General features: G+C 36.4%; 1 protein-coding gene across 5 annotated transcripts in view; it reads left to right on the forward strand.

Annotated features, from left to right (window-relative positions):
• Positions 1–27896, forward strand: part of DOCK4 (dedicator of cytokinesis 4) — a 258226-nt gene that overhangs the window by 182512 nt on the left and 47818 nt on the right. For all 5 annotated transcript variants that reach the window (XM_072861831.1, XM_072861800.1, XM_072861812.1 and 2 more), the window contains 7 exons: positions 1045–1172; positions 3359–3493; positions 8002–8100; positions 16300–16394; positions 23912–23987; positions 25621–25721; positions 26389–26447. In XM_072861831.1, coding sequence (XP_072717932.1) covers positions 1045–1172; positions 3359–3493; positions 8002–8100; positions 16300–16394; positions 23912–23987; positions 25621–25721; positions 26389–26447 — 693 coding nt within the window. The remainder of the gene's footprint in view (positions 1–1044; positions 1173–3358; positions 3494–8001; positions 8101–16299; positions 16395–23911; positions 23988–25620; positions 25722–26388; positions 26448–27896) is intronic.

Here is a 27896-nt window from a genome sequence, read left to right on the forward strand (position 1 = left end):
TGTTTATAGAAAGACTGATCCATGAACAGTATCTGGTTGGCAAAATTATTTTAAAGGAGTAATTTTCCACCTAGATAAACTCAATTTTTAGGCAATAATTACATTAATGAGCAAAGGAACTGAGTAGATGAATGTATTTAGATAACATAGCATATAATTATCATTAAAATTTTAATAGAGGAAATGATTCAAGTACATTTCTATGAGAACATAATTTCTCAATTATGGAAAAGATCTAAAAACAACAACAAAATGAAAACATATAACACCCATTCCATTGATCAAGTTGTAAATAGGTGTTTAATGTGTTACCACAAGTGTAAGTATTAGGCCTTTTCCCATTTAATATTGTCTTTAATTATAAGAATAAGAAGCAAGAAAAAGTAGCACGTTAATGAAGTTCTTGCATAATTTTGAGAGAATTCAGGATTTAAAATAGCACCAGAGAGCTGTGTTTAGAAAATGAAATAGAAGAAAGGCAAATCATTTTATGTAGATACCAGTAGTCTAAATTGCTCATACTCAGTAGGAGTGAGGAATCTGGAAAAGTGAAAATCCTGAAAGAAATCTGAAAGTACTGCTTGTCTGTAAAGTAGAACTCATTCGTAGAATAACGTAAGTTCAGGATGAAGTCTGTTGTGACCTTGGCTTGCAAAGGGATCCTGTCACATGGCAGGGAATACTAGAGCATAATTTCACATTATTTTGAATACAAGTATTATTATGCTAGGGTTTTTTGCATGACAGTTCAATAAATACTTAGAATTTTCCGTTATATATAGTATATTCCACACAGTGGTGTTTTTTTCCATCCATGATATGACATACTGACTTTCAGCATATTGTTTAGTCTTCAAATATTTGCTTTAGGATATTATGATTATGAAGTAAAAGCTTCTGTTTATCAAAAATGTTGGTTAAAGCAAGCAAAAGCTTCTGCTTATCAGAAATACTGTTTTAGACTGAAGACACATTTTATGTCTGTATTAAAATTAAATGATTCCATGAGAGGCTCCTACTCATAAAATTTTTCATTTTTTCCAGATTCGCGATATATTCTTCTTCCGGTAGTTTTACATCATCTCCACATGCATTTACAAGAGCAGAAGGATCTTATAATGTGTGCACGTATCCTTAGCAACATATTTTGCCTCATCAAGAAGAACAGCTCAGTAAGTAAACACCATGTCACATCCACAAGGTGTTGAACTTCTTTATATAGCTCAATGACATTTAATGACACAAACTGGACCTTGACCAAGTCCATTTTAAAGAGTTCTCTGTGTAACGATTCTGCATAAACATGTCATTTTGATTTCTCAGGAGCCTTTTCTTCCTATGCAAGAATATTTTAATTGTAGTGCATGGTGTTCTGCCAAGCTTTGACTCTTTTTGAGTGTTGTATTGGAGAGAAGGAAATGCCCACTTTCTTTTAGAGGCATTTTCTATTGTGGGCTGTTTAGTCATAGGGGATACAGGGGTGATAGAGGTAAGTAGATTGATATGAGTATTGCAAGGGGGGTTGCACTTGGTTGTTAGTTGATAAACTTTGTGGCCAATTTCTGATGTTTGTGTTTGCAAATTCATCTGTGAAAGCTGCATATGAGAGCTAGCTTAGATAGGTGTACTGCAGATATGAAGACAATGATAAGTTCTGACAGGCAAAGGGATATAATACAATTAAAAACAAACATTGCCACTAGTTAGTGCAGTACATACATATCAAGACCAGCGTACATTACATTGTAATGCATTAGTGAGAACTGGTTTATGTGTTTCTTCATTTCATACCACTGTCCACAATTAAAGTTGCTCCATCAGATTTGATATGGATGCGGCTTGCAACTTTGGCACTGTAACAACATTTTCATTGCAGCTGCTCCTGGATTAGTATAATACCTCATCACAAGATAAAGTGATAGACGATAAAGCATAGCTGTGGTTTTGGATTGGGAGAAAGGCTTACATGTCTGGTCTTAATTTCAGGAGATCTTTCATTTGGAGTCATCAAGCCAAAGATGTACACAATAACAAGTGGATGTCTACATAAAACTCTCTCCAATGTTCAGATATGCAGCCACTATTTTTAGTAGTCTTTGTCACTGAGAGTATTAACAACTTGGTGACTTTGATATGATTTTTGTGGATCAGTTCAGAACTTCATTCCTTCCATGGTAATCAAGATAATTTAGAGGTTGAGGGAACAAGTGAATTGGCAGCCAGGCAGCTTTGAAAATTAAGGTTGTTGGCCATTCTAATAATAGTTTGTACATGAGTCCTCATGGTTGATACAGTTCCTAAATACACTGTATACTGTCTGCCTTCATAAGTAGCAAAGTTAACAGTTGTTTGATACTAGACAAAGTGACAGAGAACGTGGCCATGACACTAGACTCATCCTGAATCCAAACAGGAATTTTGAGTGTTGTTACATATCATATGCTTTGGGTGTGTAGGAAGCAAAAAAAAAAAAAAAAAAAAAAAAATCACTCCTACACCTCAATGTCAGCAAAGTTGAATGATCTGTTTGTCAGCTGAATTTTAGTTTGGTTGCGTGTATTTGGTTATGAAGTGTTTCTTTCTGCAAAGAAATGTCATCTTAAATCATGGATAAAATCGCTCAGATTAAGATGGTGGTGTCTGCTGCAGTGGAGACAGAAAACATTGTTGAAGCAGGGAAAACATATTTCCATCTGAATTAAAAAGGAAAAGTTACTACAACTTGACTTCATCAAGTGTTTTAATGCATGTAATTAAGGTATTCATGGTCTCTTTTGGCGGTGAACACTTTGGTTCCTTTGTATTAATGTTGTGTACAAGCAGTTGTGGGCTTACATAAATGACTAATTTGTTTGTGCTACTCAGTTGATGGGAAGCAATGTAGCTGGTCGTTACTGTTGAAGCAGGTCTTGAAGGTTGAGCACCATCTGCTTGTTTCTGGTGATAGTTTCAAAGCGTGAAAACAGAATTCTACTTTTTGGAATTTAAGCCTCTCTTGGCAATTTCCCCAGAAAATATATGGGCATTACCTATAAAAATCTTGCCGGAAAAGTTCTTGTATATTATTTACTGCTTTCTTCTAAACATTAATTAAAAATAGAGCTATGCTAATTTGATGAACACTTACATATTCAAAGTCATCCCCGTAACTGTCCTCTATATTTCAGTACAATGTAATTAATGGAAAACTGTTAGGAAAAATCAATAGAATTAAACAATGTCTTAGAGAATAGTCCTTGTTTCTCAATTGTAACATGCATAGTAAAACTGTAATTTGTTTCTAAAATGACATCAAAGGAAATATGCCTGTGGTCATCTTTCTATTTTAAAACCTTAAATTTTTTATTTATTATTTAAGGAAAAATCTGTCCTGGAAGAAATTGATGTGATTGTAAACAGCCTGCTAGATATTCTCTTAAGGACCATACTAGAGATCACCAGCCGACCACAACCATCAGGCTCTGCTATGCGCCTCCAGTTTCAAGACGTGACTGTAAGTTTTTTATAATGAAATAGCTCACAATTGTCAGTGGTTGGACAACTAGACTTGTGACAATATTGTCTTTAGATTGTAATTCACAATGTCAAGATTTTGTGTATAAAAGAGAGAATGAGGAGAACAAAGAAAACTTTTCTTGCACTTTATTCATTTTCAGTGGAAACGGTAATTTTTTTTCATTAAATTTATTTATAAATTGTGGCCCAGAAAAAAGCCCAAAAGATAAAATTTCTTTTGATACTGTTTCAGGTCAATAATTATTTCATTACGTTTCTTTTGCCAACAAATTTAATAGCTTTCTGAAACTCTCTTTAAGTTTGAATTCCTGAAAATGGAAGAATATCAATCAATAATGTTTTACTACCTAGAATGCATACATTTTTAAATTATGAAGCAGCTCTAAAGATTCCTGCAGAATCTGTGATGCTAACCTGAACAAATCCAAATTTATTAATTGAAAGGCATTTTGTTGTTCTCTGGGCTGAGCATTTGAGCTTCATTTCTATCACATGAAGTAAAGGAAAGACGATGGATTTAGAAGATTAACAAATGATATTTTGGTCAACCTGCTGTAACAGTTCATGCAAATTAGAAGATTGACATGCAAGCATTTACAGGAAAGCCTATGATGAGCATTGACGAAACAAAATGAAGTGTTATTTTGCTTTGTTTTCAGCAAGGTTCCCAGTTTGCTTTTGAAGGGCAAATCAGTTCTAATATAGCAAGGAATATGACTCCAGTATGAGGTGAGGGGGTGACGTTTTGTGCAGAGAACATACTATGCTGTGTGATTTACCATCTCGTTATACGCTTAATTAATTAATTCCCCAATTTTTACCGTTACGCTGTAATGGTTTTTGTTAATGAATAGATGGCTGCTTTTCAAACCAGAATTTTGTCTGAGATCAAACATTTCAAAAAGCATTTGATAGCTGTGGAAGAAATGCGTTGTTGGGTTTTTTGTTTGTTTGTTTTACTTTATCCCACAGAGAACAAACATTATATGGAGCGTTTTATGGAGCTGATCAAGCTCTGTAGTGAGATAACACCATGCTTTAATAACTGTGATTCAGCAGGTCTATACATCTAAGAGTTTGGGATTTTTTTTTTTCTTTAAATTACAAAATTACAAATATACTCTGTGTGGCATATCAGACCATTACAAGAAAATCTCAGCTGAAGTAAGACTGTTAATGTAGCAAAGCTCTGAGCTTATTGGTTTCTTCTGAGATATCCACTTGCTTGCAGATTAAGTTTTCATAAAACACCATGACAGCCTAATTCTTTCACACCATCAAAAAATTAGACTCTGAAAGTGCTTTCAAGTTGCAAAATTTTCTTTTTATGCATCAGAAAAGCCATGTCATTTTCACCACAGGCATCTCAAAGAATACTTAATGTGGAAGTGACTCACAGCACAGCATAAGGCAATTGTATACATTTATGTAGAAACATCATGCAGTATGGGCTTATGGCAACACACGGAACCAGATTCTTGGAACTATTTGTAAAGCAAGTATGATAAAGTACTCAATGTGAGTACAGCAGTAGAGTCTGTTCCAGTATGTTATCATTATTTCAAGCTGCATGTATCATAAAATATTGTTTGTGAGATGTATCATGGCAGAACACTGGGTAAAATTTTGTCATACTTTTGCATCGGATACAGTCTTCGTTGTGGAAGTAGTCCCAGACTCATCTCAATGTGATGGCCCACGTGTCACTGGTTTTCTGCACAAAGAAGCAGCATAAAATTAGGCAGCAATGGCTGCCATGACTGCACCTTTTCTTTCATCTTAACTAGTTTTGGTACCATGGTACCATTTCAATTTGCAGTGAAGAATCTTGTTAGATGGTAACCTGCAAGATGGATGTGATGCTTTAAACTGAGCACAAAGAAGACATGTCTTCAGGGGGTTGGTGTTGCAGATGTTGCACTAATAAACATTGAATTTAATGCAATGGTAAAAGTGAAACTTCTGCTTTAGGATGTCAGTGATTTAGACCTTTAGATTTCCTTAAGAAAAATGCATTTGCATATAAAGAGTTAGCAGAAAGCAATCCAATTAAAGTGAACCTTTATTGATTTCAGATCTTGGAAGTTCAGTCCTTCAGAACCTAAATGAATTGCAATTTAATTGTGAGCTCCATGTATTTTAATAATTGTGCTCCTTAAATAAGACACAAAAAATTACTTCAGGATTCTACCTAAGTGAATTGGATATACTGCTTGGCTTGACTTCTGACACTAGAATTGGATCCTAAATGGGTTTTTTCAAGGTCATTATGTGTGTGGAGTTTGGTATCGCGCATGATTCACATGTACCCTGACTAGTTAGTCTGTGGCTAACACTGGCAGAAATCTTACAACATACATTTTTGTGTTGAGTTCCACAAATGCAGCTGAATGTTCATTGTTATTTTAAAAAACAGCTGCCTGTATAGCTACTTACATTTGAATTAAAAGCTCAAATTTAGAAGTCAGTTAACAATTAGCTAAAGCTGGTACCCTTTTAAAGCTAATCTCTCTGTCAGCTATAATAGTACAGCTTTCTATAATAGATTGTAATTTTTAATATACTACTATAAGTCAAAGTAAAAGTGGGAACATAGAAGGAAGGTGACTAGACAGGACTGCTTAAAATGCTTAAGCAAGAAGGGAGGTATTCAAAAGGTTCATATTCAAATTTTGACACTCAAGCTAGCAATCAGATAAGCTTACACCCTTATTTATTTACTCTGCTTATTTTGGCTAATTAGCCAAATCTGAGTGGTCTCAGATTTTATAACTGGAATAAAAGTCTCCAAAAATTATGCCTATTTAGATGAACCTACATTATACTAAATGACATGATAAAATCATATTGAGCCTAGATATAATGAAATTGAAAATATTAAAAAATAATTATAAAAGACCAAAGTATTTTTGTTTTCTGAAGAAAACCTGATAGGGTTGGAAATAAATTTTCAGATATTTATAAAGATAGCAGCTGTAACCTTGATGGTTATGCCCAGAGCATGAAGATTAAGAGACTTTGTAGCCTTAGGATGTTCTTTTGAGAACGCTCTGTTCACTGTAAAAAACAATGGGTTTGCAGTGATGTAATTAACTTGGGATCATTATTTCAGTCTAGAATCTTATTATGTGCAAGACAATTATTATTTTATCACCATGTTGCCAGTGAAAGCCATCACCTCACACACCACCAAGTATACAAGGTATAATCACAAGTGAATTAGGTCTTCCAGTGTAAAATCCAGAATAGCCATTCCTGTGAAAACACTCCTTTTTTATCTTATTTTCTGTTTTTAATAAAAGACAAGGGAAAATCTTCCCAAACTTTGACTTGACAAACTAATGAAAGACACCATTTTAAAGTACTGTTATCATACCTGTCTGTTCTCCCAGTCTCATTCCTCATCCCTGATAGAAGCCAGAAGTGTATTTCACACTTTTTAACAAGCTTGTAAGATTTCAGAATTGTTCTTTTTAAGCACTGGGATGCAATCCAGACCTTTACTCTTTCCTGTCCTCACCCATTCTGCAGTCGGACCAGATTGATACCAGTGTTTTTTCCCAGTTCAAGTAGTTTTTTCCCAGTGAACAAGTAGACAGGAAAGGGAGAGAGGGAGAACCTATTCCTTCCCATAATGTCTTGGTTGTTTGATTGCTCATGGGAGATACCCAGTGCTGTTCTCTGCTCTTTTGCTCCTGAATCCCATGCTGTTTGAAGAACAGCCTGGTGAATGTGCATCAGTAGAGGCAGGCAGGAATCTGCACAGCAGTCCAGTAAGTCCCTCAGCTGCTGCCTGGAGCATGCCTTTCCTGGAGTGTGAAGTGGAGTGTGAATCCAGGAATTGGCACTGTGGCAGAGTGGTCTTGCCCTATGTTTAAGCTCAACTTCTAGATATATGTTTTAATGAGAAATTCCTCTGTAGGTCCAAGGAAACTTCTAATCAAAACATTTTCAAAGTTTGTTCAATCCTATAAATTAGTTTTCTTTTTGGCAAATATGTTTTTTTGTGATGCAAAAATGTTTTGAAAAAATTCCCAGCTCACTCCATTAATTTATTCCCTAAAGGAAAACTATAGCATTCTTCCCAGAATTGCTGCAAAATATTGTTGTTTATATTTGTTTCAAAACTGAGTCGACTAAGAGGTTGTAATTTTAGAAGTCTAAATAATCTCTTTAAAAACAGATACAAGGGAAACAAATCACAAGTTAAACTTTTACTGGTTTAGTCCTTCTGAAACTACTTCAAATAGGTTTTGCTAAGCAAGTAAACTGCATTTGGGGAAAAATAATTCTTCAAATGGGAAGGAAGTTCATAGCTAAATTAATGTATTTTCACAAAATACAGAGTCTAGGAAATAATGTTGCCTAATTGTAGATTAATTTCCCTTGCATTTGTTAATTAAGTGCTTATAATATGACAGTTTAAGCTCAAATACACAAGACGTTATAATCTATTATATTTCTATTCTTGACTTATCTGAACAGGGGGAATTCGTTTCCTGTTTGTTGTCACTCTTGCGACAAATGACTGATAGACATTATCAACAGCTTCTTGATAGCTTCAACACAAAGGAAGATCTGAGGGTGAGTAACAGAATTGTCTTTCCACTTGTTCAGGTCTCTTTTTATTTCCCTTTCTGATTTATCTCCCTTTAAGATATTCCTGTGCTTTGATGAAACACTTCAGGATGTCATCTATCTGGACTTCTGTAAAGCCTTTGACATGGTCCCCCACAACATCCTTCTCTCTAAATAGGAGAGATACGGATTTGATGGGTGGACTGTTCAGTGAACAAGGAATTGGTTGGATGGTCGCATCCAGACGGTAGCGGTCAATGGCTCAATGTCCAGATGGAGATCAGTGACGAGTGGTGTCCCTCAGGGGTCTGTACGGGGACCAGTGCTGTTCAATATTTTCATCAATGACATTGACAGTGAGATTGAGTGCACCCTCAGCAAGTTTGCAGATGACACTAAGCTGAGTGGTGCAGTTGACAGGCCAGAAGGACGGGATGTCATCCAGAGGGACCTGGACAAGCTGGAGAAGTGGGCCTGTGTGAACCTCATGAGGTTCAACAAGGCCAAGTGCAGGGTCCGACACCTGGGTCGGGGCAACCCTCGGTTTCAATACAGGCTGGGGGATGATGTGATCGAGAGCAGCCCTGAGGAAAAGGACTTGGGGGTACTGGTGGAAGAAAAGCTGGACATGAGCCTACAATGTGTGCTCACAGCCCAGAAGGCCAACCGTATCCTGGGCTGCATCAAAAGAAGCGTGGCCAGCAGGTCGAGGGAGGTGATTCTGCCCCTCTGCTCTGCTCTGGTGAGTCCCCACCTGGAGTACGGCATCCAGCTCTGGAGTCCTCAGCACAAGAAGGACATGGAGTTGTTGGAGCGGGTCCAGAGGAGGGCCACGAAAATGCTCAGAGGGCTGGAGCACCTCTCCTACGAGGACAGGCTGAGAGAGTTGGGGTTGTTCAGCCTGGAGAAGAGAAGGCTGTGGGGAGACCTTATAGCAGCCTTTCAGTACTTAAAGGGGGCCTATAGGAAAGATGGGGACAGACTTTTTAGCAAGGCCTGTTGTGACAGGACAAGGAGTAATGGTTTTAAACTAAGGGAGGGCAGTTTTAGACTGGATTTAAGAAAGAAATTTTTTACAATGAGGGTGGTGAGGCACTGGAGCAGGTTGCCCATAGAGGTAGTGGAGGCCCCGTCCCTGGAAACATTCAAGGTCAGGTTGGATGGGGCTCTGAGCAACCTGATCTAGTTGAAGATGTCCCTGCTCTTGCAGGGGGGTTGCACTGGATGACCTGTAAAGGTCCCTTCCAATCCAAAGCATTCTATAATTCTATGATTCTATGATTTCAGTGCAATCTGTTTTTCAGATTAGCTAACTTTTGCACAGCCTTTCATGTGTACTTACGTCCGCTCTTACAGTGGGGCTAGGAGTCTGTTGCTTCTACAATGACAGCAGATAGAATAGGGATGGGGGGGACTATACAGTAGCTTTAAAGCCATAAACTTAGTCTCAAAGCCTGTTTTAAAGATGTTGTCAATCTAAGGTTACACAGTTCTGCTTGATTCTTCCTGCCAGGCAGTTGGGTTTTTTTTGTTTAATTATATGTATTATTTATTCATTCATTCATTAAATTATATACGGCAATGGCAAACACACAGCTTGAGAAATGCGTATTCAACTAACTCTCCATTTTTCTTAACTGTGCAGCAAGTCCATTGGCAGGAGGAGCTGTCAGACTTGTAATGTGTATCTGCCCAGTTTGATCATGGAAGAGAGTAGCTGCAGAACTCTTTCAGGGCAGCTTCTACCAATTTAATTGATGGAGTTACCAGGTTCATGGAGATACAGCATTTTTAATTACCTTTTGGAGGAGGGGATGGATTTTTAAAAAATGTTTTAAAAGTTAAGATTTCCTGTATATAGATTAAGACTTCCACTCAGCGAGACCCTGAGAAACTTACATAGTACCAAATCTGATCCACACAAGAAATCTTGAGTGATCACTTATGCCCATTATTCAGCCAATGATCCTACATAGGAGAGTAATAATGTTCTAGTGTGTTAATATATTTTTAGATGTTACTCTTAAATTACCATTTGATAAACTTAAGTAATAGCCTGAAAAGGGGAGTCTAGTCGTGGTGCAATTTCAGATTTCCTTAAATTCCTGATAGCTGTTTAGAGCTAGTCTGAAGAGATCATACCATTTGTGAGTGCCTTTTCTTTGTAGTGAGATGGTCATATTGAACTTGAAAGATAGAAAATGCTGCTGAGAAATTATCTCTATCATGAATCAAGGGTACTACCTAGGAGTTCTATAGGGTGGATGATTTTTATACTAGTGTTACAGCATCTGTTTTCACCTAGCATAGTTGCTATCCTTAGGCAATTTTTAGTATATGTTGTGGAACCTAGGCATTTTTTACTGAAAATATTTTCCCTTTTCTTTGAGTTCTGAGCAGGTCTATATTCCTAGGTTTAGATTTTCATATTTCCTAGAGATTTCAAGCTTGATTTCTGTTTGATGTATCTATGAAATACAGTGTTGAGTTTATTCAGACTTTCTTGCATCTAGAACATGGAAAATCTCCAGAATTAATCCTTGAATGGTGTTTGATTTGACACATTTATATTCCCCCCACACACATACCCTACTATTATACAGAGACATATGGAAAGCAGCTGCAGCCACTGCTATCAGCTATCAAAATAGAGGTCTTAAGAACTCAAGTCCAGAGTTTGTTATTTCCATTCAGATCTCATCAAATCAGCATCGGCTCCACCAGTGATTCAGTGGCAGTAGGTTGATCGTAATTAATGCAGCATTCCTTCTCTTCTGAATCTTAAATAATAAGGTTTTTTTCCCCTCACTTAGAAATATCAAATATCACTGAAATGTGTGTAACTGAGAGCAAGAGGGAAAGATCAGAGCTAGTGTGTGAGGCTGACACTGCTGTTAATCATGAGGTGATTGTGTATGACTTAGGCTATCTAAACCATCTTGCCACTTAGCTCTGTGTTTTTCTGCTTTGTTTGCCAAGTGTGGAACTTCCTTGGTATTTTATACTGCTTTAAGATATGCTTCTTAGGAAATGACATCAGTATGAGTAAATGAAAATTCAGAAGGTGTAAATATCTGTGATAAGACTTTTTTTTTTTTTTCTTTTAGAAAAAGAAATTATTTTAGAAAAAGACGCTTTTAGAGGCTGAACTGGTAGCCATAGTTAAGCTTATGGCTAGTATGTACTTTGGGATTTAAGCATCAGTGGTAACTACCATCAGCTTGCTGTATTTTTGAATCCTCTTTTCGTCCCCTGGTCAGTGATGTCAAAGTGGGTTGGGTCTTCCCTAAGGCACATTACAAGTTACAGACCTGATACAGAGTTTGCAAGGGACTTATCTGAATGTAGCCCAGGCCTTTGAATTGCTACCTGCTGTGCTTTTTTGCTTTGACTACCTCTGTTTATAATTAACCATCTATACTGAACAATTAGGCACTGATACCACACGATATTTCTTCTTTCTTCCAGACTAATTCTCAAGACAACTATGTCAAGTGTTTGCATGAATGCATGCTTGCACAGCATTTGTGGTACTATTAAAAAAAATGCCCCCACCAAACCACTTCTCCAAGCAAAAATTCACTCATGGAAGTACTTGTAAAAAGGGAATGAAGGTTGTCATTCATTCTGTTGAAATATATTTGCAGTTCTTATTCTTTTCTTTTTTTTTTAACAGTCTATACCAACATTATTAAAGACTGTTTCCAGCTTGTTAATCACAGTATAGCAAAATGGAGATTTTGAAGGAATGACATGTACACATTTTTATATGACATGCATCTGAGTGATGCTTTAAACAAGTGGTTGTTTATGGAAATATTTCCTCTATTTTGTGAATATATTTAGTTTAAGTAATTGACATGGTGACTATTTTTATTTTAGTCAGTTCTTTAAGAGAGTCAGTTTTTTTCCACACAAAGCAGAAGATAGAAAAAGCATTTTATATTTGAAAACATGCAAATGAAGTAAGAAAGAAATGACAGGGGATTCATGGCTGAATGGTAGCACCAGAGACTATACTTCACTCACTATTTGAAACATTGAATTTAATGAGGCAGTAATTTTAAATACTTCCTTTTATCTTTCAATATTATTTTAAAGATATGCTTCTTTTGCTTACCACAAAATACCATCTTCTTCTAGTAAATATATTTTATAGCAATTTATAGAACAGAGGCGCCCTTGTAGGCGGATATTTGCTGCCGCAAAAAAGCTCAGATATAATTTATGACAAAAGGTAACAGTGGAAGTTATAAATAAGAGGAGGGAAGTGGGAAAGTGAATGAGAAAAACAGTATATGTTAGCACAATGCAGCTTTGACCACAACAAGGTGGTTTTGGTTATGTGTGGGGTTTTTAATTAATAGATTAAAAGAAGACAAACCAAACAGATAAGCACCTGCCAGAAGGCCTAGTTTTTATCCATTGGCAGTGTACCCTGCATAATGTGGCAGAATAGATATACAGGAGAGATCTGATGAAGGAAAAGATAATATTTCATAGAGATGGGTGTAAACCTTACTAGTTCTCTGATCCCTCTCTTCCAGCTAAAGAGCAGGGAAGAGCCTGAGCAGGGTAAGGCGGGGACTGAACCCTACCACCAAGTGCAATTTATTCCACTGTTCTCTAATGACCCCTTGGACACAGGCTGTGTGAGGTCTGTAGGCATTGGGAACGTCTCTGGTGGAGAAGCTCAGTTCTAACCACCATCCTTCCCCTTCTATGCAGGGACACCTGCTCACATATAGGACTTCTGAAAGGATGAGTGCTGGGGCGGAGGGGTAGCTCTGAAACAAATATTTGGGTGGCTTCTGAGGTAGATTGAGGAAGCAGTGAAGGAAAGAAGATCTGGGAAAGGAGGTGGCCACAGGATGGATGAGTTGTCTGGGCACAGACAGCTCACTGTCGAACCATCCTCTTTCTTGTGGACACCTTGGCACTCTGCAAAAAAAGCTCTAGGATCCTCTACAAAGACTTGATACCAAGTAGCTTGATAACTCTGCAGTGCAAACCAAAGCAATGGATGATCAAGCAATTAGCTTCAAAGTGGACTGTTGACCCAAACTAAAATGCTAATACAGATGCACCCTGAGAGATCCAGTGAAGAGTCTGACCTGCTTTTCAGAAGATTTTACATGCATACAGGGAAATGTGAAGGAAATTCCAAGGCAGTTTTTGATTAAATGAATAGATGGTTTTCAGTCTTTCAGAAAGCCATGCTTCTCACTTAATCACAGTTTGATAGTTTCATCAAGCAAATATTGCTGCTAGAGGAAACTGAACTGTGATATTATTTAAGTGGTGTAAGATAGTACTAGAGCTTATGTACACTAGGTAGGAATATTAAGAGATGGTATTTAGAGTATGTAAAAGGACAAAATTACTCCCTTGCTGTCTCTTAAGATAGAAGTCATATGAGACATTAATTATATCTGTACTCAACCAACCAAATGTTAGTTCACTTATACTACCAGCAAAAATGTTTTTTAAATGTTAAAATCTGTTACTAAATCATTATGATGTGTTCAGCAGAGCAGATAAAACTATGAAAGACTAGTTTAGTGCAAGGGAAAGGGTTCAAAATATAGTTACAAAATGATCTTCCATGAATGATATTTCATAGTAATGTCATGTGATGTTTGGACCATGAAACAAAAATGAGCAATTGCATCATGCAAAATGCCATGCATTGTAATGCTGATCAAAACAGTTTATGGAATTCCTACATGGAGGTGGGTCCCTTGGGAGTGAACACCAGCACTGAATGTCGATGAGCAGTGCTGACACATGAGGGATACCAGCACATTAATAGCAAAGTATCAGACTAGTCAACTGGCATTTTATCCTTTGGTTATTTTCATGCTTATAATGGATTCCTAGGGAAATGTATTACCAAATATACAAAAACTGAATAATGAAAAATAAAAGTTAGTTACAGATTAATTCTGTTAATAGAAGCTTAATAGTTGTATCTTTGAAAATCTTACAACTGATTAGTTTTTCTAAAGTTTTTTATAAGTTATCTGTTCTTTCAGTTGTATTTCAGCTTTGAATTATACTGCATTTTGTTTATATGTTTTTAACATGTACTGTAACAAAGATCTTCAGTAGTACTTGGGCTTTTCAAATCCACATTTTTTATCTAATATCACGTATCACTAAATTGGTGACACAATTTCATTATTTTTCTGTTAAAATTAGAAATAATTAGCCTGGTGTTGATGATTCAAAATTTAATGCCAGTGTCTACATTTGCTTTGTTTTAAAGTTTGCTTGGAATAAAAGATTTATTCTGGTTTTAGCCTAGTTACCTAATGAAATGGAGTATATATGATCTTCCTCTCTGACTGTCATTCTTAATGACTTTTGAACAAGCTGCCCAGGGAAGGGGTTGAGTCACCATCCCTGGAGATATTTAAAAGATGTTTGGATGAGGTGCGTAGGGACATAGTTTAGTGGTGGACTTGGCAGTGCTAGGTTAATGGTTGGACTTGATGATCTTAAAGGTCTTTTCCAACCTAAACAATTCTATGATTGTATGATTCTCATCTCAGCAGGCTTTGGCAGTGGCCCGTGGGTCTCAAAGGCACTAAGTTTACACCTCACACAGCCCTTGGCTTTTAAGTCCTTAAACCATTGCTGGTTTCCCAACAGGAGCCATTTGGTCTCTTCAGTTCAGCAGCCAGTCAGTTAGCTCCCGAACACCAGCAACATGTATTGTGTCTGGACAACAGACAAGATAAAAATGGGAGAATTTGGGACATTATTGTGAGGTGACATACAGCAGCATTCGAGGCGTGGCCATATTGTTGGGATTACAGCACAGGGAAGGGAGGTAACCCCTAAAGAAAAAAAGGAGTGGGCAGAAGTGTTGAAATTTACCTACAAGGTGCAAAGCTATAGGAAAGCAGTCTGGAATAAATGTGTTGCTCATAGAGCTACTTGTTTATCTGTAAAGCCGGTCACCTGCAGTCAAACACTATGTTATCTGCAATGAGTATCGTTTATACTCTTTAATACAGAGAAATTTTTGGCATCTTGCTCAGAAAACAGGTTGTCTCTTTTATGTAATCTTCTCTGGTGGGTGGGTGCAGGGATCTCAGCTGCCTTTCCCAGTGCCTGCATTCGTCCCCCTTTACAGTGATTCTCTAATGAAAGACATCTGTTGTGCAATGCCCGTCATCTACACTTTGGTAACTGCACTTGAGAATATATTCTGGTGTTCAAAATTATTTGGTATCCTTTGGTTGTATCTTCATCTCATCTGTGTTTCAGGCTAACTCTCTACAAGTGGTGTGGGCAGAATCAATAGAAAACATTTCAAGGTCAGGTACCACAATGATTCCGTTAGGCGTGTTACATCACTTGCCTCATGCTCTTCATGTTGTCAAAAGCTCCATTTTGCTTACTAAAAAATACTGGCAGTACTATACACTATCAAGATGGGCCATTAGAAATATTACCCTTGTTGGCAGTTTTATTTGTGAAAAGAAAAATCTGAAAAACCGTGTGCTGAGAGGAATAGTTTAATTTAGCTATTTATTAGTGAGTTAAATGACATAGGAGATGATAATGCTAAAAGCTCTTAAGCAGTGCTTTCTGCATTCAAAGTAGCTCACATGTGTTCACTGTTTTTATAAATTGAGCAAATGAGGCAGAATGGTTAAGTGACCTGCATACAGCCAGCCAGCTGCGATAACAGTTCAGAGGCCTGGGCATCACTAGTGGATTCACTGGTCTTTGCAAACCCAATGATAAAATTGTCCTTACACTCTCTTTCCCACCAAATAATGCCACTTTTAGAATAGATCTTGAAAGTGATGAAAACCTGGCATGATTAAGGAGATATTCAGAACTCTGTAGTGTTTGTAAAGTGCTTTTTTGATTTGCAAATTGTTCTCGGGATCGCATTTGTGGAAGTGTATGGGTGGAAACCAAATGCATCTTTGACATTTCTCTTATGCATTGCTGTCAATCAAATGGCACATTAAATTATTTTCTTCCTTTTCAGAACAATGGATTAAATCACTATTTGAAGCTTTCTTGGGGAATCAAAAAAAAAAAAATATTCAGAGGTTGAATATGTTGAAAATAAATGCAATTGTGCTATTTCTATAGTGATTTTTTTGTCTCTAAAATATTTTTGAAGCTCACCACTCTTTTTAAAGCAGCAAAGGCATATGACTGCTTCTTTTCCTTCCAAAGGATTTCCTGCTGCAGATTTTCACTGTATTTCGGATACTAATACGACCAGAGATGTTTCCAAAAGACTGGACAGTGATGCGTTTGGTTGCAAACAAGTAAGGCATTTTTAATGTTAATAGAAAATATGGGTGGTATGCGAAGATTACGGTATAAATAAATAAAGTTATATGATGTATGTAATAAAAAAAATCAAAATATCTTTTATAATGCTGGGTGCAGTTTTTAATTTTTGAATTTAAGATTTAAAATCTCTGGCTTATTTTACACAACAAATTCATAATATAATCTGTACCTCTTTCTATTCTGAATTTCAGTAAGCACATATAACTGGAAAATCAGAAACCCTTTTACAGAATGAAGATGCTAAGCATCAACAGCTTTGTTTTCCAAGTAGCAAATGACAAGTCTCAACAGAACTTCATTTCAAATCTGTTTGTTGAAATGCTGAGTTGGTAAAGATCTGTTTGCTCTCAAGAACAAATTATCTGTTGTAATATCATTAATGATGTTTTTGCATGTTTGTTAATTTAGTGCTTGTCAGAAAAATCACAAATTAAAAATCGCAAATCAGGAAATGAGGTACAGCACAGGCAACAGTAACGTAAGGCTGTAAGCATTGCCTAGTGATACTTTGAGATGTAACCTGCCTTTGAGCTATTCTTTCTCTGCGCAGGCCTTATTTTTAGAGAAACAGGTTCCCAGCATCTTTGAGAAGTAATTACAACGGGTCTGAAATTCCTGAATTTTATTTCACCTATATCACCAGCTATCCTTTTTTGTAGGCTTAGCTTTAGATCAGATAAGCCAGCTGAACAGTCAACACAATTATACAAACACCAATGTCGGCAGAGGAGGGAGGTTGTGTTGGGCAGACCTAAGAATCCAGAATTTAGGATTGACTTAGACTTTCATGGTACATGTTGCAATGCCTGATGAAAATTGGTTTTTAGTCTGCTTTGTGCCTGCTGGCTCCAAGGAGAATTTAAATTCATGGTGCTGTACAGACTACTAGTAACAATATTATTGTTACAATTAAATTTGGTGAAACTTATGTTCATTATATATTTGTTATATGTGTGTGTGGATATGCAAGCATAATAGTATTTGTTCAAACTTTGTCAGGACTTGAAAAAAAATAACATTTTTTGCTCATTCTTGTTACCTCACTTAGTGTTGCTAATCTTGCCAAGTTTGGATTCCAGCAAAAAAAAAAATTGTTAATAATCAAAGAATGGATGTGATCATTTGTTTCTGTGTATGATATTAAAGAAGATACGGCTGATACCAGCTTGCATCTGGTAATCATGCTTAAGAAATAAATTGAGAAACACAGGAAAGAGGGAAAAAACATAGGAACTTTTAGACTAAATATATAATCTAAGAAATTGTTATATATTCCAGAAACAGCTGGCTTGGCAGATGGCTTTGCAACAGCTGACATGTACAAAACCAAGATTTAGGAATGACCTTGGCATGTGTTTCTTGGGCTGGTGCTGTTCAGATATGCTGAAGATGATACTAAGTTCTGCAAAAGGGATATTTACTTGCACCAGTATTTTAGTTAGCATCACACATCTCCTTTTATTAATCCATGTCATGTTGTTTCTGACCATCTAGGAGGTGGCTCTATGTCCAGTTCTGTCAGGCAAAGAAGATGGGCAGAAGTTGACAATAACTGCTGGTAGGAATTGGCCATGAGAAGCCAATCAGATCAGCTAACTGAACCCAATAATGCACAATTGCATAAGCATTACTGCCAGCAGATGGGATGTAAACACACCTTTACCAATTCGGCATTCAATAATTGCTTTGCTAGGCATTCGTTCCTTTGTGGAGGAAATGCTGGTTTGCTATGAAACAGGGGGTTGGCCAGGCGTACTTAAAAGTGTAGTGTGAACTGAAGACTCATTGTTCCTATGTTATTTATCTAAGGCTTAGTTTCTGTTCTTTTTTGAGGCAGCAGAAAAGAAAATGCACTTCTGTTCTCTCCTTAGCTGCAGAGCACTGTTTTTTCTGGAGCTGTTTCTGAAGGGGAGCTCCTTCCTTTCACTTGTGTCCCCCACTGCCATTGCAGTGGCTGCCTTCTTTCAGCTTCCCCAGGGCATTCAAAAGCACAGAGCCACAGAGTAGTAGCTTTGCTAGTAGAATCGTCCCAACCCAAAATCTCTTAAGTGCAAAGGGAAGAGCCTGGAGGTAGGATGAGAAATTAGGGCACTTGCCTGCACCACAGACAGAAGTGGCTGTGAGCCATTCTCCCTGAGCTTCACTTGATGAGCCAGAGCACTTCCAATGATCTGAGACTCTTCAGGAGTGAAGGCAAAACTTCTTGAACTCCTTGCTCCTCCATTCATGTCTAAAAGGAAAAACTAGAAGGTCTAGCCCATCTTTTTAAGAGCATAATCAAGTAATCCATTAACAGTCTGGATCTTTTCTAACTCCTGCTTCCCAGGAATGAGATGACTGTCATGTTTCCTGTGTCAGATGGCCACCTTCTCGGCTGTCTGGGCTTCAGTTCGAGAAACAGTAGCTAATCTGAAGGCAGTGTGTGTCCTAGGAGCTTCACCCATCACTGCAGTCACATCACCAGCAGCACTGTCTTTTCTCTCCCCTGTCCCTAGAGTGATATATAAAAATTCAAACTGTCTGGTGTTTGCAGGAAGAGAGATTTAGCCTGTCTCAGCCTAGGGAAGAAATGAGTCCTAGCGAGGATATAATCAAGTAATAAGCTTTTCCTGAGGGGGGGGGAAATAATTTTTTCTCTTATTTATACATGCAGAACTTCAATTACCTGAAAGACTTTTAGGTCTTAAAATGCCATAATTCTTTCAATATATAATATTTATATATAAAAATATTGCTGCCCCCAGCTTCTAGATTTTTTTCTTTCTTGTTGCAGTGTTTTCAGTAATTATGTAGCATCTGATACTTGGATGCTGTCTGGGATAAAAAAATCCCAGAAGATACTGTGAGCTCAAGAAGACAAATCTGTAACTATCCAGAAATTAAGATACTTCACGACGATGCATGCATGATCTATAATTCTGAATGTCCGGATGCCCAACATGAAAAAGTATTAATGGCTAGCATTATAAAACTACCAAGTGACTTCTAAAATTTGAGAAAAAAAGTAACATTTAAAAAGGCAGACTTAGCACTAAAGCAGAGAAATAGACCTTTTTTGAATTGTGTTCTGTGATGGAAGGAGAACAATATGCAAAAAAATCCTTAATGCTTATTAGCTTCTAGCGGTTGAGCAATGAGACAGAAATTAACTCTGTTTAAAACTGCATAACGATGTAATATCTGTAGTGAGCTAATCAGCATATATTCAGCAAAGCCAAATAATTACTTATGGTTATCTAATATTTCTAACATGGGTGTTACTACTGAGTGACAAAATATGTTTTATATATACTATGGAAAATACAGGTTTAATTTCCTTCATTACAGGGATAGACTTACTTTCTACATCAATTAGGTAGTAAGCTAGCTTGCTGGCCCTCTAAGCAAAGCTTCTATTTGTAACTGCAAATGAACACCACATAATATAGGAAGATGTCTGAATCAGTTGCCTAGCACCAGAAAGGAATCCAAAAGTCTATAATAAAATATGCCAGACTAAAATTGAAGCTTCTGGATAACACCTTCATAATGTCTCTCTCAACTGAAAATCACTGTGTAATGGTCACTTGCTTAAGTTACTCTCAGTTTAGGAAAAGCATCACTTATCTAATGCTTTAATTGCCTGGCATCTTTTGAGAGCATTTAACAGACTCAGCTGAACTCCAGGTATGTCATGTTTCATTAACAATTGAGGAGGCTTTTGGAGAGCAAAGTGAGTTTCCATTCCTTGCTGAGCAAAGGTTTGATATTTATAACATACTGTGCCTATGTATTATTGAATAATGAACTAATTTTCCACTGCTCTCAGTATGCAAGAAGCTTTAATTTTAAAGATCTCTGTATGATTAACTATGTATACCCTTTCAGCATTTTATTGAATGGTAGAGATGCTAGATCGTCCAATTCTCAATTTGAATTTTATAAGCATACAAAATGGTTGTGTGAATATTCTTATTTATAGTAAAATAATTGATCTGTAAAGTAAGATTTACTATAGTGTGTTGCTTGTACTAAAATTCAAAATGTATCTACTGACAGTTGGGCATAGGGACTTTAAGCAGAGAATCCCTTTGATTATCTAATTCGGTAATGACTGAAAGACATTATTATTTTTTTTAAAAAAAGTAACTCAAATGGAATACACAGTAAAGGACATCGAATACACATCGAATTAGCATTAGTTTCATCATTATGGCTGCTTTGAAGAATCCTGTTAGCTCCCATGGTGTGGGAGTCTGAGACTCCTACAATGAACAAAAATTCTTGCTTTTATGTAATACACAGTGTTGCTAACAACGTTCTTGCTTTTATGTAATACAAAATGTTGCTAACAACTGAACCTGACATTCAGTCTCTCACAAAAAGCATATATATACACAGGTATGCATGTATGAATAAGTTTATATTCATATAACAATAGATATATACCCATATATGTGACTCTAGGTTCATTTCATTTATTTATGAAATATGAAAGAAACTTTTTTTTGTTCAAACACCTCTGTGCTTGGAAAGATTTCACTCTGAAATAGCAAAGGATGAAATGAGAAGCTAATGTTATATATTTGTCCCATATCAGAATGGAAAAGAAAGCTTTCATTTTCTACCATTGGCTGCCCAGGCAAAAGCCAGGTTGCCAGGGCACGGTCCAGGCAGCAAACCAGTTGTTGAACTTCTGGGGGCTGCTTTGGATTTTTCAAACAGGTTATTGCAGAAAGGTTTTCTGTGAAAATTTGATGGAAAAGCCACTCTGTCAAAAATGGCCTGACCGGACCTTGGGTTAGCATTCTGTATACAAGGCCAGAGTAATTTAGTAGCTAAAAGCAGAGGTTTTTCTCCTGTAAAACAGTGAGTGGTTGTGAACAAATTTGTGGCAGGTGGTAAGAGGAAGAAAAGCAAGTCTTCTCACAAACTCAATGTTTTCTAGTTTGATATTCAAATGGATTTTAAATAAATGTTGTTGTTGTTTTGAAATCGTTGGCTGGGAAGCAACTTGGAGTGTGAGTATTGTACCAGATCAGGCAGCTGTCCATCTGTTCTCTGGCTGCTGTGTCTGCATTTTTGCTTTTTTTAATAGAACCTACATTATTTGTAGGAAAAGAGGAAAGAGAACCCCCAACCTCAGCAAAGTTTTCTGTCCTACCTGATTTTCATTTGTTGTGGATTCAGAATAACAAGATTGTGGGTCAAAAACAATGGCTTCATCTTTCTATGTTCAGTCTGATGTTTTTAGTACTTTTTTATCTACAAACATATACACTCTCACTCTACAGACCCGCATTTTATCAACTAATCCACATCATATCTTTGGCTCACCAAATAAATCAAACCTGAGCTATGTTGCCTATAGCAAGAAATACCTGCATTGCAGTTATTCTGTTAGCTCAGGAAAATTCTGGAAAAAATATTCTAAAAATTGCATTTAAGATTTCTACTCTAATCACCTTCTCATAAGAATGTAAGCAGATCTTTCTCTTCAGTTTCACCTGCCATGGAAGGAGTGTGGCAAGAAAGGAACTGTCTCAGACATAAATAGAACTATGTAATGTAAACCTGGCAATATGGTTGCAGTTCTTGAGATCTTGTGGAATTTTCTCTTGCATACAATTTTTCAGAGATTTATTACTTTGGACTTAGGTTGAAATTTTACATAGCAATAGTTCTGATGAACTGACCTTTTCTATCAGAACATCTTCCTGAAATATGCGAACTATTTCCATTTTGCGAAACATATGGGCTGTAAATTAAATCATGCACAATAACAAGAATGACAGGACTCTCTTTCTTATCCATGCCTTGATTCTTAGCTTTGCTTATATTAGTTTGTTAACGTTTCACTTTGTCTTCCATGCTACAACAGGGAGTGCTGTATGCACACTGTAACTCCCCATTAGTGAAAAAGTGGGGTAAACTGTACAGATGAGTGCTAAACATGAAACACAACTTCGATAGAAAAACTACAATATAATTGTTGAGAAAATAATATGTATGAAAATTATATTTGAGCAATGGAACTAGAACGAACAAAACTTGAGAATCAAGCAGTGTTCTAAAAACAACCTCAGTCTTGGCTGTTCCAGGTGTTCAGACACATCAAAACAGAAGGTAAAGTTTGGCAGGGACAGGCATTTTAAAAGTAGAGGAATGGAAGCAAACATTTGAACTAGTAATAAGCTAAATGATACATAGACATTTTGCATTTATAAACTTGAAATCTGTCAAAAGTGCCAGAAGAAAAAAATAATTTATTTCCTAGGTGGGTTGGTTAATGTGTAATTCTTCAGTGTTCTGAAGATGAAAAACATTATACCCTTAATATATATATTGCTGTTATTATATTTAATAAAACATATTTTGTCTGGAAGGCATTGCAAAAATAGTAAAAAATGAAGTCCAAAGTATCGAAAGGGAAATGAATTTTAGTATCGTAACAGCATACAGGTCAAGAACCATGTTCAAAGAAGTACTAGATGTATTAATAGTAGGTAGATGGCAATTAAATGAAATGTGTAGATAAAACCTTTTTCTCAGAAGGTCTTTAAACAGTTGATTGTTGTAAAATACATGAGTGTAACAGCAAAAAGATCATTCTATGTTTAGCTTTTTTCCTCCCTCGTAAACATCCCCTACTGACTACTTTCAAAAAGAATTTAATGGTTTATATGGATTTTTGGTTTGACTAAATATGTTGATAGACACAAGTGCTACAGAGGTTAGCTTAAGGGTTGAATCATTGAAATGAATTATACTTAAATAACCTTTAAGCATGTTCTGTTTCTGCGGATTACTAAACTTGGTTGCTACAATGAACAAGGCTGTCATTGACCCCTGGTGACAGCCACTGTGAAAGGATTTTGGTCATATATATTTATCTAAGATAGATTAATGTAACGCAGGCAGGTGTCAATGCAGAGCAAAGTATGACCGTTTGCAACATACAGAATAGAGATCTTTAGATGCAGATCTTTCTTGGAGAGCTCATGCAGTTTTGCATTTATCTGTTGTCATTAAAAAGATTCTTTGTCTGTAGGGCTGTCAATGTTACATATTGGTAATTATGAGATATTTTATATTTATAACCTATATGCACATATTTTCAGTACCAAGAAAGCTGAAAGCAAATTGCCCAACTGTATATATATTAGTGCTAGTAGGACAAAGTGTGTGTCAAATCTGATATCAGCATTATTTGCAGAACAAAATCTATGGTTTGCCTTTTTGATCAATTATATTCTTCTATACAGAACATCTGTTTTCAGCACACATTCTTACATCACACCTATTTTTATTATTTTTTTTCTTAATGTGCATGTTTTCTGTCAATAGGTGCTGGTAGTAGTCAGATATTTGTATATGTTTAAAATGTAGTATTTAATGCCACCTTACATGCTACATCTATTTTTTCACTGGAAAATTGTCTGGCTCTGAGTATTAAATATGAATTTCCACTTAATGAAAACTACTGTCTTTTTCATTCTTTTCTTCCCAGTGTGATCATTACTACAGTCTTGTACCTTTCAGATGCCCTTCGTAAAAACTTCTTAAATGAAAACTTTGATTACAAGGTAGAGTAAATGTGTCTAACATAAGATAGATGCAATAGCTGCTACATCACCCTGTGGCTTGCTTGTTTGTTATTAAAATTAGCTCCAGCATCTAAACAGCTAGAACATATGCTAAATCAGCAATTTCAAGTGCTCAGAGATTACGTTTTTTTCTTAAATACAGGACTGTCTTAAAAATCAGGAGTGCTGTGGGTTGTTTTTAATTTCTTCTTATTTTTCATTTTGTTATTTCAGCCTCTATGTTAGACTACTTATTCAGGATTTTTGCATAGCAATTTTTTGGATTATAGAAATTAATTTTATTATTTTTCTGTTATTTTTGAGTTATTGCAGAAAGGAAAATTATTCCATTTTTGAATCGATGCAAATTTATCAAAAACATGGGTTTGCATTTCTGTAATTTCTCTCAAGACCAATTAACATGCTGCATAATTAAAATTAGAAAATTATGACACTACATGGTGAATGTAGTTAAAGATGTTAGTGAGTACGTCATATAGTGAGATACGGCATCTATGATAAACCGTGAATTACACAATGATGCTTTTAGGTTTCACATGAGAAGACCTAGGAATGCGTCTGAAAAGACCCATTCCCATGGAAACCTGAACGAATATTCTGCCCAACTAAGAGACATTAGTCCAATTGCTTCATCATAAAAAGTGCAGAATTTCCTTCTGAGAGAAGACAGCGAGCTCCTGTTGAATTCCAGCAGAGTTGTGGGTGCTTCTCTGAAAATCCAGACTCCTGTTGGAGAGATTGGCAGGAATGCAGATTTATCTACTTGACATAACTGGACATGAGGGAGCCTATCCTTTATGAAGTTCCACAACTTCAGAGGCTAAAGCTGATAAAAGAATTGCCTGTACACAAGGCATCTATGTTCCTTAAAGTTGCTTAGCCATGTTAATACTCTCCTGCAGAACTGCAGTGTCTGGAATAGGGCTCCCCCTACACTTCTTTCTTCCTCCTGCCATGGAGCATCTATAATTGGGTTATAATAATTAATATTTTAATGTATTTAAAATTCATCTTTAAATATGTTAATGTATTTTAAATTTATCTTTAAATCTTCTAAGTAGAAGATTCAACATCTGATTCATAAAGCATGCGCACAAAACATCTGTATATTTGCAATACGTTAACAAAATGTGGCTTCGGTTTTGTCCAGTGAAGCCTGCAGCAAGTGAGACTTGCAAATAGTATTATAAAGTAGGAGAGGCCAAAGAATGACAATTCTCTTATGTGGTAGCTTTCAAGGTGTCAGAATTTTTTTGGTTTTGGACTTAAAGGCATAACTTTTTGTAGTCTTCTATTTAAATATACCAAAAAAATGTCTGCAAATTTAGAAGGTAAGGTTTTCTGTTTTGGAGGGATGAAAAAAAGTATCTGCAACTCTGAAACCTTTAAATTTAAGAGATGTAGAACATGTAAAATAGATGTATTTCTGCTGAACATTTTGGGGTTGGTGAAAAGTATATTTGGATGCAAAGAAATTTAGTTAAAAACAGTTTGAGTAATTTATTAGTTGAGACTGAAACAACTGATGTGATTTGAAAATTTGCATCTTGAGTGGTCATAAAATGGTGGTACTGAGAAAATGAAATAACCAAATGCCATATGCTTATTGTAGATATGGGATTCCTACTTTTTTCTTGCTGTCATTTTTATAAACCAGTTATGTCTGCAACTGGAGATGTTCACACCTTCCAAGAAGAAAAAGGTTTTAGAAAAGTAAGTACTGCTGTCAGCTTCTACAAAACTGTAATAGATCAAACACTTCTCAAAATGCAAGACATGGGAGGTTGCAAAAAGGCCTACCAAAAAGATAACAGTAACAGGATTTCCACTGACTAGAATGAGAGTTGGCTCTGGCCCTTTGTATAGGTCTTCAGAACTGATAGCAGCCATCATAGAAGTGCTCAAATTGGTTCAGATACTGGGAGTAAAATAGCCATGTTGTAGCAGTGCCAACACTAATTTCCAGTTCATGCATAAGTTGATTCACACTGGTTCGGGTGTTTCTGCCAGGCACTGCACTGTTGTCTGTAGGCATTAATTGTATTTCTTTAAGCTAAAGCAAAACTATTTGTTCTCGGAGAGAGTACTACAGCATATTACTGCAAAATTAGCTTTTGCTTCACGGCTGTGTTACTGATGTATAGCATTTAGAAAGAACTGATACTTTTGACAATATTGCAAATAAACCTGGGTTTAGGAATCCAGTTTTAGCTGGCTACAATGGAAAGAGCAAAAACTTGGAAGAAATAATCACTTTTAAAGTAGTTTTTTATGGACTACAAATGAGACATTTCATTTAACAATGTCACAGAATGGCATATGAACTTGATTTTCTTAAATGATCTTTCACTGTTTTGCTTTATTTTTTAATACATTGCAGATATGGTGACATGCGGGTAACAATGGGATGTGAAATCTTCAGCATGTGGCAAAATTTAGGTAAGTAATCAAACACATCATCAGTAGCTCATAAAATGAAAAACAATTATTGTTTCTTCACCTATTAAATACACTTGCCAGTGATAGAGGAGTTGTTGATAATTAAGTTCACATGAATCATAGAATTGTTTAGGTTGGAAAAGACCATTAAGATCATCAAGTCCAACCATTAACCTAGCACTGCCAAGACCATCACTAAACCATGTCCCTAAGCACCACATCTACACGTCTTTTAAATACCTCCAGGGATGGCGACTCAACCACTTCCCTGGGCAGCCTGTTCCAATGCTTGACAACCCCTTTGGTGAAGAAATTTTTCCTAATATCCAGTCTAAACCTCCCCTGGCGCAACTTGAGGCCATTTCCTCTCGTCCTATCACTTATTACCTGGGAGAAGAGACCAACACCCACCTCGCTACAATCTCCTTTCAGGTAGTTGTAGAGAGCGATAAGGTCTCCCCTCAGCCTCCTTTTCTCCAGGCTAAACAACTCCAGTTCCCTCAGTCGCTCTTCCTAAGACTTGTGCTCTAGACCCTTCACCAGCTTCATTGCCCTTCTCTGGACACGCTCCAGCACCTCGATGTCTCTCTTGTAGTGAGGGGCCCAAAACTGAACACAGTATTTGAGGTGCAGCCTCACCAGTGCCAAAGTCTTGATTCAAGTTTAGGAAAACCCTAGTCATCTGTACTTCCCTTCTTTATAGCTAAATCCAGCTTTCTAAGCCTTGATACTGTATCTGACATGTCCCTATTTCTTCAAAGAGAACTGAAAGAATACCATCAGAGAAAATTAGAAAAGAAAGTACTGCTCTTTTTGGGCAGAATTATTATGCCTGGAAATATACTTATGTTCACAATTTTAGTTCTGTTGCCAAACAGTTTAAGGAACAGACATATATCTTAATTCTGAAGCTCTCTTGAGATGCTGGATTTGCATCAAATCTTCCCCTAAGTCCTAGTTGCACTAAAATATAAAGGCATAAATGAATCAGTGACTGATGTATAAATGACACATTGGACAACACAAAAAAAAAATATACTTGGATATAAACTTAGGAACATTTTTATATTTATAAGCAATAACTCTGCAAACTGTTTGAAAGTATGAGCCTCAGAGAAATGCATTTAAATTTTGTTTGGGAAGAAAATCAAAACTGAGTAGAAGATTTGGACACTATGTTTGTCTTCTTTATATTTCAGTTATTCAATAGTTCACTTCATTAAAGGGCTCATTAAAGATATGAAGACCATTGGTGGTTACTGAGATATTGTCATCTCAATTCTATAAATCTTTTCCCCAGTAAGATATGCAGTTGTAAAAAACAGCCTGTACTAGAAAGAGAAATGTTCAAAATAAGAAATATTTGCTTATTAATATTTTGTTAACATTTGTTGTGTAGCATATTTTACTTATTTACAGTATTTAGTATTGCTTACTCACTCTAAGGCA

Source organism: Ciconia boyciana, chromosome 1 (assembly GCF_034638445.1).
Source record: "Ciconia boyciana chromosome 1, ASM3463844v1, whole genome shotgun sequence".
Classification (NCBI taxonomy): Eukaryota; Metazoa; Chordata; class Aves; order Ciconiiformes; family Ciconiidae; genus Ciconia; species Ciconia boyciana.